The sequence below is a fragment of the Triturus cristatus genome, chromosome 11, assembly GCF_964204655.1.
Source record: "Triturus cristatus chromosome 11, aTriCri1.1, whole genome shotgun sequence".
Classification (NCBI taxonomy): domain Eukaryota; kingdom Metazoa; phylum Chordata; class Amphibia; order Caudata; family Salamandridae; genus Triturus; species Triturus cristatus.
In genome coordinates, this window is record NC_140594.1 from 146,699,839 (window position 1) to 146,715,715 (window position 15,877).

The following is a 15,877-nucleotide window of genomic DNA, read 5'->3' on the forward strand; positions in this document are numbered from 1 at the left end:
TACACATGCTCTCATAATTAAATGTACATGTGGCAGAGAAGCAACTCATAATAATGTCCATTATGTAACAATCGAGGATAAGTGATATGAGGAATTCACCAGAGAACGCCAGTGAGAAACCCATATGACTAGACAATACATACGTGGACACAGTATATGCTCTGAGAAGTCCATCCAAGAGCAGCAGCGGGGTAGCTCTTATGCCACCACCCATGGGAAGCACCTGAGAAATTCAGCCAGTAGTGTCAAGGAGCAACCCATAGCAATTGACCAAACACCATATTATATGCTAGGAGGAGTGCACTTTGGTGTTGTAGAGAAGCAACCCACAGGAACTGGCCGAGCACACCCAGCACTAGTTTATGGGCCGATGCCCTAGGACCCAATATATTTTTTAATTCCAACTGGATATTGGGGATATTTATCTTGTACACTTTGGTGATATTTAGGACAGGAGATATATTAACCATTTGACTGAAAAGCAGGACATATCGTGAGGTAGTAAAGTAATTTGCTGTCTGCTTGTATTGCATTTAGCCCAATCTCCTTATGGGAGGCATTAATGGACGTTTAATGCCCAATCCCTAGTATCCCATTTAAAAATGTACCCTCATTGTTAAGTGATGTAAATGAATAGAGCGGTCCTAAGAGGCACAGCGGGCTCCCAGTGCTCACACTTAGCTACTGTTCTCGTTGATCCATTTTGACTACCCTAGAACTTTATCTAGTCTCTTAAGGTTTGATTATCATGTTTTGTTGTTAAAACCCTAGGACCTGACGGGAAACGGTTATGTGAAATTGTGCTCTCAGCATCGGGTCGCAGAAAGAAAGATAAAAACTTGAGTCGACATAGGTTTCTAGCTAACTCTCTAATACACTAATTTTCAACCTAGTAAGGGATAATACAAGGCTGAGGAGAGAGGCATTTGAACTGAGTCAAAAGCACTCATTGTATCACCATAGAAAAAGAGGGTGAAAGAAAGAGGGAAATAGGAATTGAAGCAAAGGTCATAATTTTATAATTTGGTATCTCAGACGATGTGCTCAGTTGCATACTGGGTTGCTGCATATCTTGGCACTACATCTAAGGGCACATGTGCAAAAGACCCTTCACGAGCGTGCACGAAAGAAAAAAAATAGAGGTAACATTCTTAGAACCTGCAGAACTTTGTAATATTGAGTAAGGGGTAAATGTTTAGGGAGGTTCCCAAAAAGTGCTAAATTCAATGTTAATTTCTTTAGGGGAACAATGTTAGACCTACAGCAAAAAAATCGACATAAATTATCATGAAATGCGGATTTGGTGAAACCATCTGGTCAGATTTACATTCCTCTTTGATTTTCTGCAAATGAGATTCTGTAGTCGTCACCATCACACAAAAAAAATCTGGATAAGTAGGGGGTCAGAGGAAGGAATAAAAAGAGATACCTTAACAGACAGTTGAATTTGCCAAGTCCATCTGCCAAGCCAGTCAATCACATTTTAATATTTAAATGAATCCATTTCGATGAGTGAACTTTTTTCTTCATGCTAAGAAAAATCTGAGAAGGCGCCTATATTTTTTTTATTTAATTTTGTGAGCATTACTTTACATGTTTGCACTTAGAACATAATACAAAGACAAATGATCACCAATAGTCAGAAATTTGGGGAAACTAGGCTTAGAATTGCCATCATCTTTGAGTGAAATAAGTGAAACAAAGTATGTGGTGCTATTTCTGATGATAAAACGGAGGCTGTGGGGGAACCGCTTTTGTGGACTTTTGGTTTTCTTAATATACTGGTGTCCTGTGTTCTGGGAGCTTGGCAAGTAAATAGGCAAACAATCATTCCATCTGTTCAGACGACCTTAACCTTACATTCAGAGCACTGATGACACCTAAAATAACAGTATTTAACAGACTTGTTAATGAAATTCAGGTACAAATTCCAATTGATGAGACAAAGTGGTATATGTCCTCATTTATACCTGCACTCTGCACTAACTATATAGAAGCTAGCCTCATTCCTGTTTCAGTAGCATCCAAAGCAATGTTTAGGCCCTGTGCAAGTAATATTTAATACATACCTGTCACACCGGGGACAAAAGCAAACCCACATAAATGACAAGAGAGTGATGCTGGCCACCAACATGCCTTGCACTGCCTCATGCACATACAAAACTGACTGCTGCCATACAAGGCTGTGGTTCAACCATTCAGAGAGAAACTTGTTCCTCGGTTCAGTAAACACCTTCAAGTTTCGATTTAAGTTTCCCTAATCCCACCTTCTCTGTTTATCTGGCCATCTTCTGATGACAATCATCCCTCACCCCTCAATCACCTGGATGGTCCTCAATTTGGAAGTTATCTAGAATACTGCCATCTCACTAGCTCCATAGGTAAACGCAATTACGAACTCCTAGGTGGAGTACCCCGTATGTCCTGGCCCAAGCAGTAATAATAATCCATTACAGCTCTCTATATACTAGCACCAGATTATCCATGCGTAGTGTTTATACCCAACCAGCTGACAAGAATTAAATTAATGATGGATTGTCACCCTAAAATTAATCATAGCACTTACTCTAACCTAAACTCTAACCAGTGGCCTAAACCCCAAAGTCAATCATTCCTAACCCTCAGTCTTAATGGACCTCAAAACAAACCTATCTCTTCAAACATGCCTAACCTATACCTAGCCATGCAATGCTGAAACCATTAATTAAGAAAATCATGTTCAGTAATAATGGATATTATACATTATTACTCTAACTAAAAAATTCCTCCTTTTAGCTAATCTCACTTTTCATGTTATCCATAATGGTTTCCTCCTTTTCACCTAATGCTGGCATGGAAGATGCCGGCCGCTCTCGCATGACCAGACTGACATGCTGCGCACACATGAACACTTTGTGGTGGTATTGTAGGTGGCGCTGGAGCTGCAGTCCAGGATTACAGTAGCATAGAGATGAAACACACTGGTCTGCCTTACCACTGAGCATTACACTCATAACTGAATGAAGCATATTGTACTAAACTCGTAGCCCAAAAAGGGAGTTGTGGACTGGGAAGAATGAAAGCAACAGTTAAACAACGCAGAAATCTGAAAATCAGTCTTGATGGTCAACCCCCTATGGACTGTAGTTCTTTTTTCATACTCCTAAAAGAATAAAGTGTTAGTACAATCCATCTCTGAACTAAGAGGATCAGACAGCAACATCTTACAGCAGTCGATTACTTAAGACCTAATAAGGAGGACCAACGTATCACTTCCGCATATTAAGGACAAAAGTGTTGGAACAAGCTAATATTCTGCATTTCTTCACGGCACAAATTAATGAGTTCAATATGGCTGGAATGGTAGAACTTTAGTGGTCATAATAAATATTCACCAATTATGAAAAGCCTCAATGTATTAATGTCTCAGATTAGATTTCTTTAAAGGGCATAAATAAAACGGCACTACATGATAAAAACTATTATATAATATTTTATTTAACTGACAGCCCTTGAAAACATTTCAAGAATATTTTTTATTTAGTTTGGCTACAAGTGTTTGGTTATCAATATTAGGATCTTTCTTCAAATAAAGTCCCTCTTAACACTACCTCTACATTGCTTTAAAATAAACCCAATATTACATACCCAAGTTTTGCTCCCAGCCTCTGCATAGAGTTGTAATCCATCCAATTATCTCGTTCTAGAGAAGGAAACTCTTCATAATTGCCCAGTAGAGATGTATCCACCTAGAACCAAAACAATGTATACTTAAAGTCAATTATACTTCCTAGAAGCAGCGTCTGTTTTTGGGGTTGTGATCCAAAATCATGAAGGGACAAATTATCAAGGGCCTCAAATTTCACAAATGTAGCCATAAACAGTTTCTAACTATATTTTCCTGTGTCATTTGTGATGTGTTTAATCACATTATGGGCCTTTTTGCTTTAGGTAATATAGAGCACCTATGGTAATGTTTTGTTGTTTTCTTCCCTTTCTTGTAGCTTATGGGTAAAGCACTACTTCTAGTTTTTTTCATTTTGTTTTACATTGTGTAAGCTAGGCCTAAGGGAATTTAAGCGATTAAAGCACTGGAGCAGACAGGGAATAGAAGGGTAACTAAAATAAGATTTCAGTTAGTTTTACAAAAACAATCATTTACAGTTTTGAGGGGCATCTAGAAGTGTGAAAATGGTGAGGAGGGGTATGGAACAATGGAAGGGAAGACAGTGTGGCACAATGGAAGGGAAGACAGTGTGTCAAACTGGAAGAGAAGAAAAGGGGTGTTCTAGAAGTATTGACAAAAGAGGAAGATGTGAGGTTCACTCCCAATTCAGGAAGAGATTATATGTTTGGTGTCGACTGACAAAGAGTTTGAGATTCGAAGAGATGCAAGTAAGCCCGAATTTCTTTCCTAAGGCTCAGAAAGGAGCATGAAGGGACTGCATAACTGGTGTTTATTCTTGGCTGAAACAAGAGCATTGTTTCAGACAGGAATTCTCTTGGGGGTATTGTGGATGCTCGCTTTCTGATGCCTTCCATTAACAAAAACTCTATTCGGTGGCCCACTGCCAAAGGACTAAAAGTGCAATTGGTTTAAAAAAAAAAAAAAACATCAGAACAATTTCTTAAATAAGGTCATAAAGATAGCATAGTTGCACCAGTACATTACCTCAGACGTTCTTTGAACAAAGCTTTTGGTTACTCGGATCATGTAGGTGTACTCGATCAGTTCAAGCAGGTTTCTCTTTAGCTTCTCCTTATTTTTGGTCACTTCTCTAAGCTCAACCTCCAGTTTCTGAAGTTTCTCCTAAAAAGAAATAATAATATAATAAAATAAAGTGTATTAGGGTATTTAGCCTGATGTGAACATGACTGAGGGTAAATGTTCCTCAACCCAAATCTCACCCAAGATTAAACCACAAGACCAATTATGAGCAAGCATGCAACTGAAGTATAAATGATTAACAGAAAGACTGTCGGAAAAACTGGCAACAGACACATCCTAGCTAAGAAAACCTTCAGAGACAAAGAGCCAGTAAAATGAATTGCACTTGCAGTAAATAAACCATTCAATAAAAGACATGGCATCCATTAATGTGAAAACGTTTAAGAATTGACGAACAATTCAATAAAACCCCAGATAAGACTTTCCAATTAATAACCAAAGGGCGCATCAAGAACATGCATGCACCGTAAAAGAATGCCCACACGTGGCTCACCTAATACCAAGCACACCACACTAATAGCAAATCCACTTTTCAATGCCAAATTCACTATTCTATGACTGTATTGCCTAGGTGTAGCTGTTCAAACAGATGTTATTTATTTGTTGCACTAAGATAGCAGTAGTTCTGTATTTAGCCTACAATACAGTTCTTTACTACAGTTTTCAGTGCATTGTCTTGTATCAAACGCAGCTCTGTCGCATCCTCTTTTCTCGTGCACATCCTGTGCCAGCTTGTCTTTCCCAAACATGTATGTTACTATACTGCTACTTGCAGTGTATTTTATCCCTTGGATTCACAGTCTCTCTATTTTGTGGACTTAGATGAAAGAGCTATGTGTCTTGCCCTGATTACTGCAGATGTAATAATGTACCATGAGAGTACTACTGTCCTTTCTAAGTACACCCTCTCAGGTATATTGCTGAAGACAGCCTCTAAGATGAACCAAGGGCTTGTCTCTTGCTTTGCTGTATAACCCCACATTATCTTACAAGCAAAAAACTCTGGATATCTCTTGTAGCACAGACAGGAAACCCAGAAAACCACCTAGAATTCAAGAAAGTAGTGAAGACCTGGCTCGTCTCATAGAGAACTCACAATGACAAGACCAAGCCAACCCCATTACTAGGAAGGGATAATTAATAGAAACCCCAGGATAATACGAGCCCATAACTGGAGACAGTCACTCTAAGGATGGTAGACACAATCATGTGTTAACTAGAGTTCTCTCTACACTTTGCTCCACTCCATGAGTAAGTAGAGACTGTCATACATGCATGACACCAAAACTCCTCAGATGCAGGCCAAACTCCATTCACGCATATTTCTCTATCCGTTCACTAGCAATTCGTAAGACCAAGCATCTTATCTCTCTCTCCTACCACTTCGAGTCATGCCAAGGCGAAACAACAAAAACACAATAAAAGCATAACTCTGTTCCACATACATGACATGAAAACACTAATGATATTGACCAGCATAGGAAATGTATTCTTTGTATTTCTAATAAGTTTGGCACTACTTGAGGAATCTTCACAACATTTTCCAAAGAAGTGCTCTTTTTTGCCAGGTTTGGGCACGGCAGGATTCGGGATGATTGTCAAGCAGGGGGCGAGAAAAAAAGGGGGATCTCAAAATGCAAAGTCCCCATGCATTTTCCATAGACTTCTTTAAGAAGCACTACCGCATAAACTGCTGAATGGAATTGCTTGACAGGAAACTAGATCTTGGTCTGTAGAACATGCTTTTCTTGAATAGGTCTAAATCACGTCAGTTGTTTTTTGAGAAATTAAGGTCTAACAACATTTGTATATCTGGACAGTGGGGTCCGCGAGTGTCTCTAGGGAGAGCCAAATTAAAAATGAAGCATTCTAATTGGGCCAAGGAGCTTTTTTTTCCCCTTGGGCCATCTGACTCACGTGTGAACGAGCGCTCTGATTGTCTGCCAGCAACATGAGAAAATATTTGCAGACAGCCATTAGAGGACCCTAGGACTTCGTCTCCTGTCAGCAGTGCATGGCAGGGGCACAAGTTACAGCTAGCTCTGCTAACTATAACTGGTGAATTTCTGTTTTTTTTTTTTAGTTCAAACGTTAATGCGGTCACTGACATTCACCTAACTATAATGTTGCTTTAACTGTTGGGAGGTGTCGTTTGTCACCACCCTTACTTTGATTTGCATTGTTATGGGGCAGAAAGCAGGCAAAAAGGGTAGGGGAGACTAAATGTTTACCTTCCAATAGTGCCAAAACACCTTGAAACTGATTAGCATTAATAAAATTGCAAAATAACACCTGTGCAATTTACAAAAACATTGATAACTTACCTGTATGTCTAACATGTGCTTAGGTAGAGGAGCTGGAGGAATAATAGGGCTCTCTGGAAGAGGAATGTCAGCTTTCTTGATTTCTTGAAGCAAATAGTCTGGAATTGGTAAAGAAAAAGAATGTACACATGCCAGGCTGGTTACTTTATATTTAAAAAGGAAAACATTCAGGACAATCTATAACAGTGTCATACTGGAAACAGAAGCACAGTTGTAAATCTGTAGTTTGACAAAATATTGTACTGCACTGGGAAAACATGTTGGCAATACTTTATCAATTTTTCCTAAATTTCATGAAAGAAAGACTTCTTGTTAGATAACAGTTTTTATTAGCCCTACCAAGTGTCACACTTCATCGGCTACAAAATGGGATAATGATGGTAATGTAGCTTGCCTCAGAATTTATCAAAGACAAATGGACACTAATGTGGTGGTGCTTTCTATTCTAAAGTATTACCAATCCTTGCACAAACACATAATGCAGATTAGGGATTCTAAATACCAAGTAGACTGAAAAACTCGGACATGGAATCAAAATACCCATTGGAACCGTCAAGCCCTAAAGACTAACTTCATACACATGTTTTTCGAATGCAAATACCACAGAGACCATTGAACAAAAATCTAATTTAGCAATGAAATCTTTGACATTAACAACTCATAACCCCAGTAACTAAGTGCTTAGATGCTCAAGCAAGCCTGGATTTACCATTTTCTGCCAACTTAGAAGTAATTCTCCCAACAGCAAAACCATCATTTCAGAGTAGAAATAAGCAAGTAAACTGAACATCCACTCAGGGGGGCATGGTTGCGCTTTCCAAGTAGTGCTCATAATGTAGAGCTTCTTCTTTTGAGACTCATCGTTGCTAAAAACATAAAATTGTGTAACAAGCTGGACACGGATCTCCAGAAGAAAAAACTCACAAATACAACTTCTGGGGTTAATGAGTCTTGTATAACTTTTCCTTTATTTTTCCAAAAGAGGCTCACATCTTCACCTCAAGCTCTCTCTCCAAGGATCCAAACCTTAGCTCTTAAAGCTCTAATTGAACTCACACTAAAGTCCGCTTATAAGCAAATGTTTTAACGACTTATGATATATGGACATAGCACATTTCCAACTATGTTGTGTTAGGATGTGCAAATGTACCATCTATCTGTATTACGTTTCAATGTTCATAACTACCTGTTTAAGAAAGTACCTCATCTTGAAACAAGAATGTTAAAAATATAGTTGCCTTGGAGAGATAGATAGATGATAGATAATGATGATGATGATGATAGATGATTGATAGATAGATAGATGATAGATAGCTGATGATAGATAGCTGATGATAGATAGCTGATGATAGATAGCTGATGATAGATAGCTGATGATAGATAGATGATGATAGATAGATGATGATAGATAGATGATGATAGAATGATGATAGAATGATGATAGATAGATGATGATAGATAGATGATGATAGATAGATGATGATAGAATGATGATAGAATGATGATAGATAGATGATGATAGATAGATGATGATAGATTAGATAGAAGAGATAGATAGAAGAGATAGATAGAAGAGATAGATAGAAGAGATAGATAGAAGAGATAGATAGAAGAGATAGATAGAAGAGATAGATAGAAGAGATAGATAGAAGAGATAGATAGAAGAGATAGATAGAAGAGATAGATAGAAGAGATAGATAGAAGAGATAGATAGAAGAGAAGAAGAGAGAAGAGAGAAGAGAGAAGAGAGAAGAGAGAAGAGAGAAGAGAGAAGATAGAAGAGAGAAGATAGAAGAGAGAAGATAGATAATAGATAGGATAGATAGATGATTGATAGATGATAGATAGATAATAGATGATAGATAGATGATAGATAGATAATAGATAGATAATAGATAGATAGATGATATATAGATGATGGATGATAGATGGATGATAGATGATAGATGGATGATAGATGGATGATAGATGATAGATGGATGATAGATGATAGATGGATGATAGATGATAGATGGATGATAGATGGATGATAGATGGATGATAGATGGATAGATGAAGGATAGATGATAGATACATAGATAGATGATAGATAGATAGATGATAGATGATAGATGATAGATGATAGATGATAGATGATAGATGATAGATGATAGATGATAGATGATAGATGATAGATGATAGATGATAGATGATAGATGATAGATGATAGATGATAGATGATAGATGATAGATGATAGATAGATAATAGATGATAGATAGAGATAGATAAGAGATGATAGATAGAGATAGATAATAGATGATAGATAGATGATAGATGAGATAGATGATAGATGAGATAGATAGATGAGATATAGATAATAGATAGATGATAGATAGATAGATGATAGATGATAGATAGATGATAGATGATAGATGGATGATAGATAGATAGATGATAGATGGATGATAGATAGATAGATGAAGGATAGATGATAGATAGATAGATGAAGGATAGATGATAGATAGATAGATGAAGGATAGATGATAGATACATAGATAGATAGATGATAGATAGATGATAGATAGATGATAGATAGATGATAGATAGATGATAGATAGATGATAGATAGATGATAGATAGATGATAGATAGATGATAGATAGAGATAGATAGATAGACACATAGATAGACACATAGATACATAGATAGACACATAGATAGATAGATAGATAGATAGATAGATAGATAGATAGATAGATAGATAGATAGATAGATAGATAGATAGATAGATAGATAGATAGATAGATAGATAGATAGATAGATAGATAGATAGATAGATAGATAGATAGATAGATAGATAGATGTGTGGCCACCTTATCACACCTAAATCATAAGTAATTATAATTTACTGGGGAGGAGGAGCTTAGCGCGCATCCAAGATGGTCGCGTGAGCACAGGGCTCCCCGGACCCTCGCCACTCCTCGCAATTTATCCTGATGATATCCTGATTTCTTGGACGGACTCTCGAAGGCGAACCTCGACCGAGTCCATAACTCTTTTCAGAATTTGAATCAGACTTGGGTGACCAGAATTACAGCACTTTGAACTTTTGAGGCCCACCTTGAGGCCGTGCCGGGGACTTGGTGACTTGTGGAGCCGGGTCGTAGTTGAACAACAACGGCAGTGGGACCTCATCGGTGGCCGTACCCCCACTTTCGGTTTCGTTTCCGGATCCTGGCATGGTCTGATTGAGAGACTGTCTCGCTCGGCCGGGGACCAATCCAGCCTCCATTTAGTGTCATCGCTGCCTCCTCATTATAGCTTCTTGGGTCAAATCTTGACTTTCTCCGGACCTTACGAGCCAGCTTCTTGGCCCGTTGGTGCCAGACCTGCCGGCGGCCATTTTCACCAGGTCTTGCGGGCCCCTCCGGGGTGCATCTTCCAACAGGACGGGCAGGGGCGAACCCGAGAAGCGGAAGACCAAGACGTCTCTTCGTGGGGGACCGTTCCAGACAAATGTTATGGACCGCTACACTCAAGCCAAAGGATCCCCCGGGCTCTCCAGTAGTACCCCGGAGCACGCCAGAGACGACCCTTCTGCCCCTGTTGACTTGTCCCTGCAGGACATTATGGGCGCCATCACCGGCATGAAGGAGACCATCGGCCAGCAGTATGAGGCTCTGGCTCATAAAATTGACACGGTCGCCATTGATGTCACTCTAATCAGGGCCAACCTGTCTAAGACTAACGAGAAGGTGAAGTCATTGGATTTGAAGACTTCCAGCCTCACGGCCGATGTGTCGGAACTTCACACAGACCTTGGCACTCTGAAATCGGCCAACGACCTGATGTCCCATCGGCTGGAGGATTTTGAGAACAGGGCAAGACGCAACAACATTCGCGTCACAGGGGTTCCAGAGAATCCCGAGACTGGTTCGGTTGACCTCCTGGTCGAAGATCTTATCCTCACCCATCTTGCCCCTTCTGGACTGAGCAAGTTTTTCGCTGTGGAGCGTGCACATCGTGTTCCGGGCGGTAAGCCCAAGCCTGGCACTCCTCCAAGGCCTATCATCGCAAAACTTTTTCATTTCAGAGACCGTGATGCGATTTTGCAGGCTTCGAGAGTGCACGGCCCGGTGAAATTTGAAAACTCCTCTGTCAATTTTTTCCCGGACTTTACTCAACTTGTCCAGAGACAGAGGATGGGCTTTCAGGGGGTTAAGCGACGTCTCCGGGACCTGGGACTGAAGTATGCTATGCTTTTCCCTACCAGGCTTCGAGTGGAATACGAGGAACGGACCTTCTTTTTTGAGAGACCGTACAATGTGAGTGACTGGTTGGATTCCCTGCCTGGTCGGGGCGATCAAACGGGGTACCCTGGCGGTGCCGAGGGTGGTGAGCCTACACAGAAGTGACTTTTTGGTCTTTAACCCTGACAATCGGACATTGCTCAGTTGGGTTCTACATCTTTTGTATATTTTGCCTTATAGTAGTTCGCGTCCGGGTGGCGGGTGGAGACGGGCCTCTCTCCTCCTCCGGGGTCTTTTTGTAGAATGGGATTGTTAGGGCGACAGGCACACTGCATTTTGGGGTGGCTTTTTAGTCTGCAGGGGTGCAGGGAGGGGGGAGTTGTAACAGGTTTTGGTTGGGGGGGGGGGGGAGAGGGTGTTTGTGTTCGTGTTTTCTTTTCTCAAGGCGGCATATTGGTTCTTTCTATGCTTCAGGTGTCCTGCTCTCTGTGGGGGGACTTATGCAACTCTTGTGGGGATGGGGGGTAGTGGGTTGAGGTTGATATCTTGGAACGTTAATGGATTGGGGGATCGTATTAAACAGGGTGTTGTACTGCAATATTTGCGTCGTTTGACCCCTGATGTGGTACTCCTGCAGGAAACGCATTTGGTCGGCAATGTGTGTCATGCTATGAATAGGTGGGGGTACCGATTGGATGCACACTCCGGGTTCACCACTGGTTCCAGAGGGGTTGGTATTCTGGTCCAGTCTTCCCTCCCACTAGAGATTGATAATGTCATCCTTGACGACAGAGGGCGTTATGCCACCCTAACCGGTAGGTGGGAGGGTAAGACTCTTTCTTTAGCCACGATATATGTTCCCCCAGGCCTCCACTTTCTCTGATGTTGGTCGGATGTTGCTGGAACTCCCCGATAGTCTTCTCCTCATGGGTGGGGACTTCAACTCCGTGCTATCCGGCGATCTGGATCGCCACCCCCCCCCCCCGGGCCCTTCCCGTTTCCCAATCATGGCTTAGTGGGTTTTTGGACACCTTTGGTTTGGTGGATTGCTGGAGGTTAATGCATCCGACGCAATGTCAATACACCTTCCACTCCGGGGCTCATGGGAGTCTCTCCAGGCTTGATTACTTCCTCATGCCCGCGGCCCAGTCCCCCCACGTTGGGGAGGTAAAACACTTGGCCCGGGGCATTTCAGATCACTCCCCTGTGTGGCTTCTTTGCGACACGGGGACGCAAGCCGCGGGGTGGATCGCCCCTATTAACCCTTGGCATCTGCGCAACCCCAAGACTCGTAACAGCCTCATTAAGTCGCTCGACCACTACTTCCTGGAGAACGAGGGGTCGGTTTTGTCCTCAGTGTCCCTGTGGGAAGCCTTCAAAACTGTTATTCGTGGACAGGCCCTATCTTTAATAGTCGAGACTAAGAAAGCTAGGAATGCGGAGGTCGTGAAGCTGGAGGCCGAAATACTGGAGTTGGAGGCTGATCTCGACTTAGGTGTCACCCAGGATAGGCTCCACGCCCTTAGCTTGAAACAGTTTGAATATAAATCACTTGTTACGGATGCTGCCAAGACAATGTACAGGGAACAGCAAGGTAGACTGTATGATGTAGGGGATAAGGCGGGTAAATTGATTGCATGGCTTGATAAGAAGGAGAGAGTGAACCGTGTGGTCCCTGTGCTTCAGAATTCTGACGGTGTGCATGTGACTGACTCTGGCGAGATTGTGGAGTGTTTTGCTGACTATTTCCGTGTGGTCTACTCCCCGGTGTCCGATAGAGATGAGGATGGCTCTCGTTTCTTGTTGAGGGACATTGCGCTGCCCTGCTTGTCTGAAGAGGATCGAGAGCGCATGGAGGCGTCGCTGTCGGCCGATGAGATTGCTACCGCGATTCGTTCACTTCGTTCTGGCAAAGCTATGGGCCCCAATGGATTGCCTATTGAATTGTACAAATTGCGCCCGGATAAAGTCGCACCGTTTCTCCGTGATATGTTTCTGGAGTCGCGTGAGCTTGGTTCCCTCCCTAGTGACCAGCGTCTGGCCACTATAGTTGTGATTCCTAAGGAGGGCAAGCCTCGTGATCGTTGTGCCTCATACAGGCCTATTTCCCTGTTGAATGCTGAACCGAAGATTCTCGCCAAGGTCCTTGCTAATCGCTTACTCGCTGTCATCTGTGACCTGATTCATCCGGATCAATCTGGTTTCATTCCGCACCGGAACACTGCTCTCAACTTGCGGCGCTTACCTGGCGTTCTCGCCAGGGCGGAGTTTCTCTCCGAGCCGGCCATCTTGGCTTCCTTGGACGCCACGATGGCCTTTGATACGATAGAATGACCATATCTTTGGGCCACTCTGGCGAAGTTCGGTTTCGGTGCGGGGTTTATTAGTTGGGTGAGACTTCTATATACGGATCCGCTAGCTCAGGTTGTTGTCAATGGTAGGGTGTCCCAGCCCTTCGCTCTCGGGAGGGGTACTAGGCAGGGGTGTCCGCTGTCCCCCCTGCTTTTTGCTCTTGCTCTCGAACCGCTTGCAGCCTGGCTCCGATGGGAACCATCGATAAAGGGCATTCAGTGGGCCCCTGACTTTGAAGACCGGGTTTCGTTGTACGCGACGATTGAATATGCTACTTACCAGTATGCATCTGTTCTTGGCATGTAGGGCTGCTGACATTCATATCTGTGCATAGATCGCCGCCTAGTGTTGGGTCCGGATGTTTGCACGTTGTTGTCCTGGAAGAGTCTTCGAAGTATCACGAGATAGGTGACTCCTCCCCTGGACCACAGTGCGCATGGGCATCCTCTCCATCCTTAGATTGTTTTTCGCCATTGTGGCAGTGATGGAGTAGATACAGTAAGTGATGACCATGCTATACAGTAATTCTGAGAGCTGCAGCTGCTACAGGCGCCGGGGAGGAGGGTGGGCGATATGAATGTCAGCAGCCCTACATGCCAAGAACAGAGGCATACTGATAAGTAGCATATTCAGTTCGAGGCATGTGGGCTGCTGAATTCATATCTGTGCATAGAATACATAGCAGTACCTCCTATTAGCGGCGGCTACCCGTGCCAGCTGCAGCAGTCTGAAAAAGAGTTTTGAGAACAGCCTGTCCTACAGCTGCCTGCTGTTTTGAGTGTACATCTACACAGTAGTGTTTGGTAAATGTATGTACAGTGGACCATGTGGCTGCTCTACATATATCCTGTAAAGGAATGTTTCCCAGGAAAGCCATGGACGCCCCTAACTTTCGTGTTGAGTGGGCTCGTGGGGGAATCGTTAATGTGCGTTTAGCTTTTTGATAGCAAATTTGAATACATTTAACGATCCATCTGGCTATACCTGCTTTGGAAATGGCGTTGCCCTTGTGTTGTGGAGAAAAGGCAACGAAAAGTTGTTTTGTCTTCCTAAAGACCTTAGTTCTGTCTATGTAGTACATGAGGGCTCTCTTTACATCTAGTGTATGGAGCATTCTCTCTGCGACATCTTGTGGATTTTGAAAGAAGACAGGCAGTTCAATAGTTTGATTCATGTGGAACTGCGATATCACCTTGGGCATGAATTTGGGATTGGTACGTAGTACAACCCTGTTGGCGTGAACCTGTATGAATGGCTCTTGAATGGTTAGTGCCTGGAGTTCACTAACTCTTCTTAACGAAGTGATTGCCACTAGGAAAGCTACTTTCCAGGTGAGGAATTGAATCTCACATGAATGGAGAGGTTCGAAGGGTGGACCCATTAGTCTGGTGAGGACCAAGTTGAGGTTCCACACCGGTGCTGGTGGGTGCCTTGGGGGAATCATTCGTTTAAGTCCCTCCAAGAAGGCTTTGATGGCAGGCACTCTGAATAAAGAGAGGTGCTGCCTGTTTTGGAGATAGGCTGCTATTGCGGTTAAATGGATACGTATTGAGGTGTATGCCAGATTGCATCGGTATAGGTGTAAGAGGTAACATATGATGTTTTGAATGGATACATCCAGCGGGTTAATGTCATTGTTGTTACAATAAATGACAAACCTCTTCCATTTAGCCGCATAGCAAGCTCTGTTAGTGGGTCTCCTGGCCTCCTTGATGATATCCATACAGTCAGGTGGCAGGTTTAGGTAGCCAAACTCTAAGACTTCAGGAGCCAGATTGCCAGGTTCAGCTGTTGCGGATCTGGGTGCTGAATCTCGCCATGGTTCTGCGTCAAAAGCGCGGGTTTGATCCGCAGCCTTTGATGCGGCACCACGGAAAGTTCTAGAAAGGTGGTGTACCATGGTTGGCGCGCCCATGTGGGAGCAACTAGGATGAGCGTCAGTGAGTGTTGTCGCAGTTTGCGTGCCACCAGAGGTATTAATGGCGCTGGGGGAAAAGCGTACGCAAATCTGCCGGACCAGTTCATCCATATCGCATTGCCCTGTGACTGTGGATGTGGGAACCTGGCGGCAAAGCTTTGGCATTTTGCGTTTGTTTGTGGCGAATAGGTCTATCTCTGGATGACCCCACTGTTGGAAGTACGGTTGGAGAACTGACGGATGTAGCTCCCACTCGTGCATTTGGTGGCTGTGTCTGCTGAGCAGATCCGCCATTTGGTTGTCCTTGCCGGGGAGGTGTTCCGCCATGAGGAATATGTTCCTCTGA

The 15,877-nt window shown here is 42.8% G+C and overlaps 1 protein-coding gene across 1 annotated transcript in view; it reads right to left on the reverse strand.

Annotated features, from left to right (window-relative positions):
• Nucleotides 1-15,877, reverse strand: part of ATP6V0A2 (ATPase H+ transporting V0 subunit a2) — a 417,607-nt gene that overhangs the window by 295,810 nt on the left and 105,920 nt on the right. The window contains exons 3-5 of the mRNA XM_085636095.1: nt 7,033-7,130; nt 4,652-4,789; nt 3,628-3,728 (exon numbers count right to left, since the gene is read on the reverse strand). Of these exons, the coding sequence (XP_085492221.1) occupies nt 3,628-3,728; nt 4,652-4,789; nt 7,033-7,130 (337 nt within the window). The remainder of the gene's footprint in view (nt 1-3,627; nt 3,729-4,651; nt 4,790-7,032; nt 7,131-15,877) is intronic.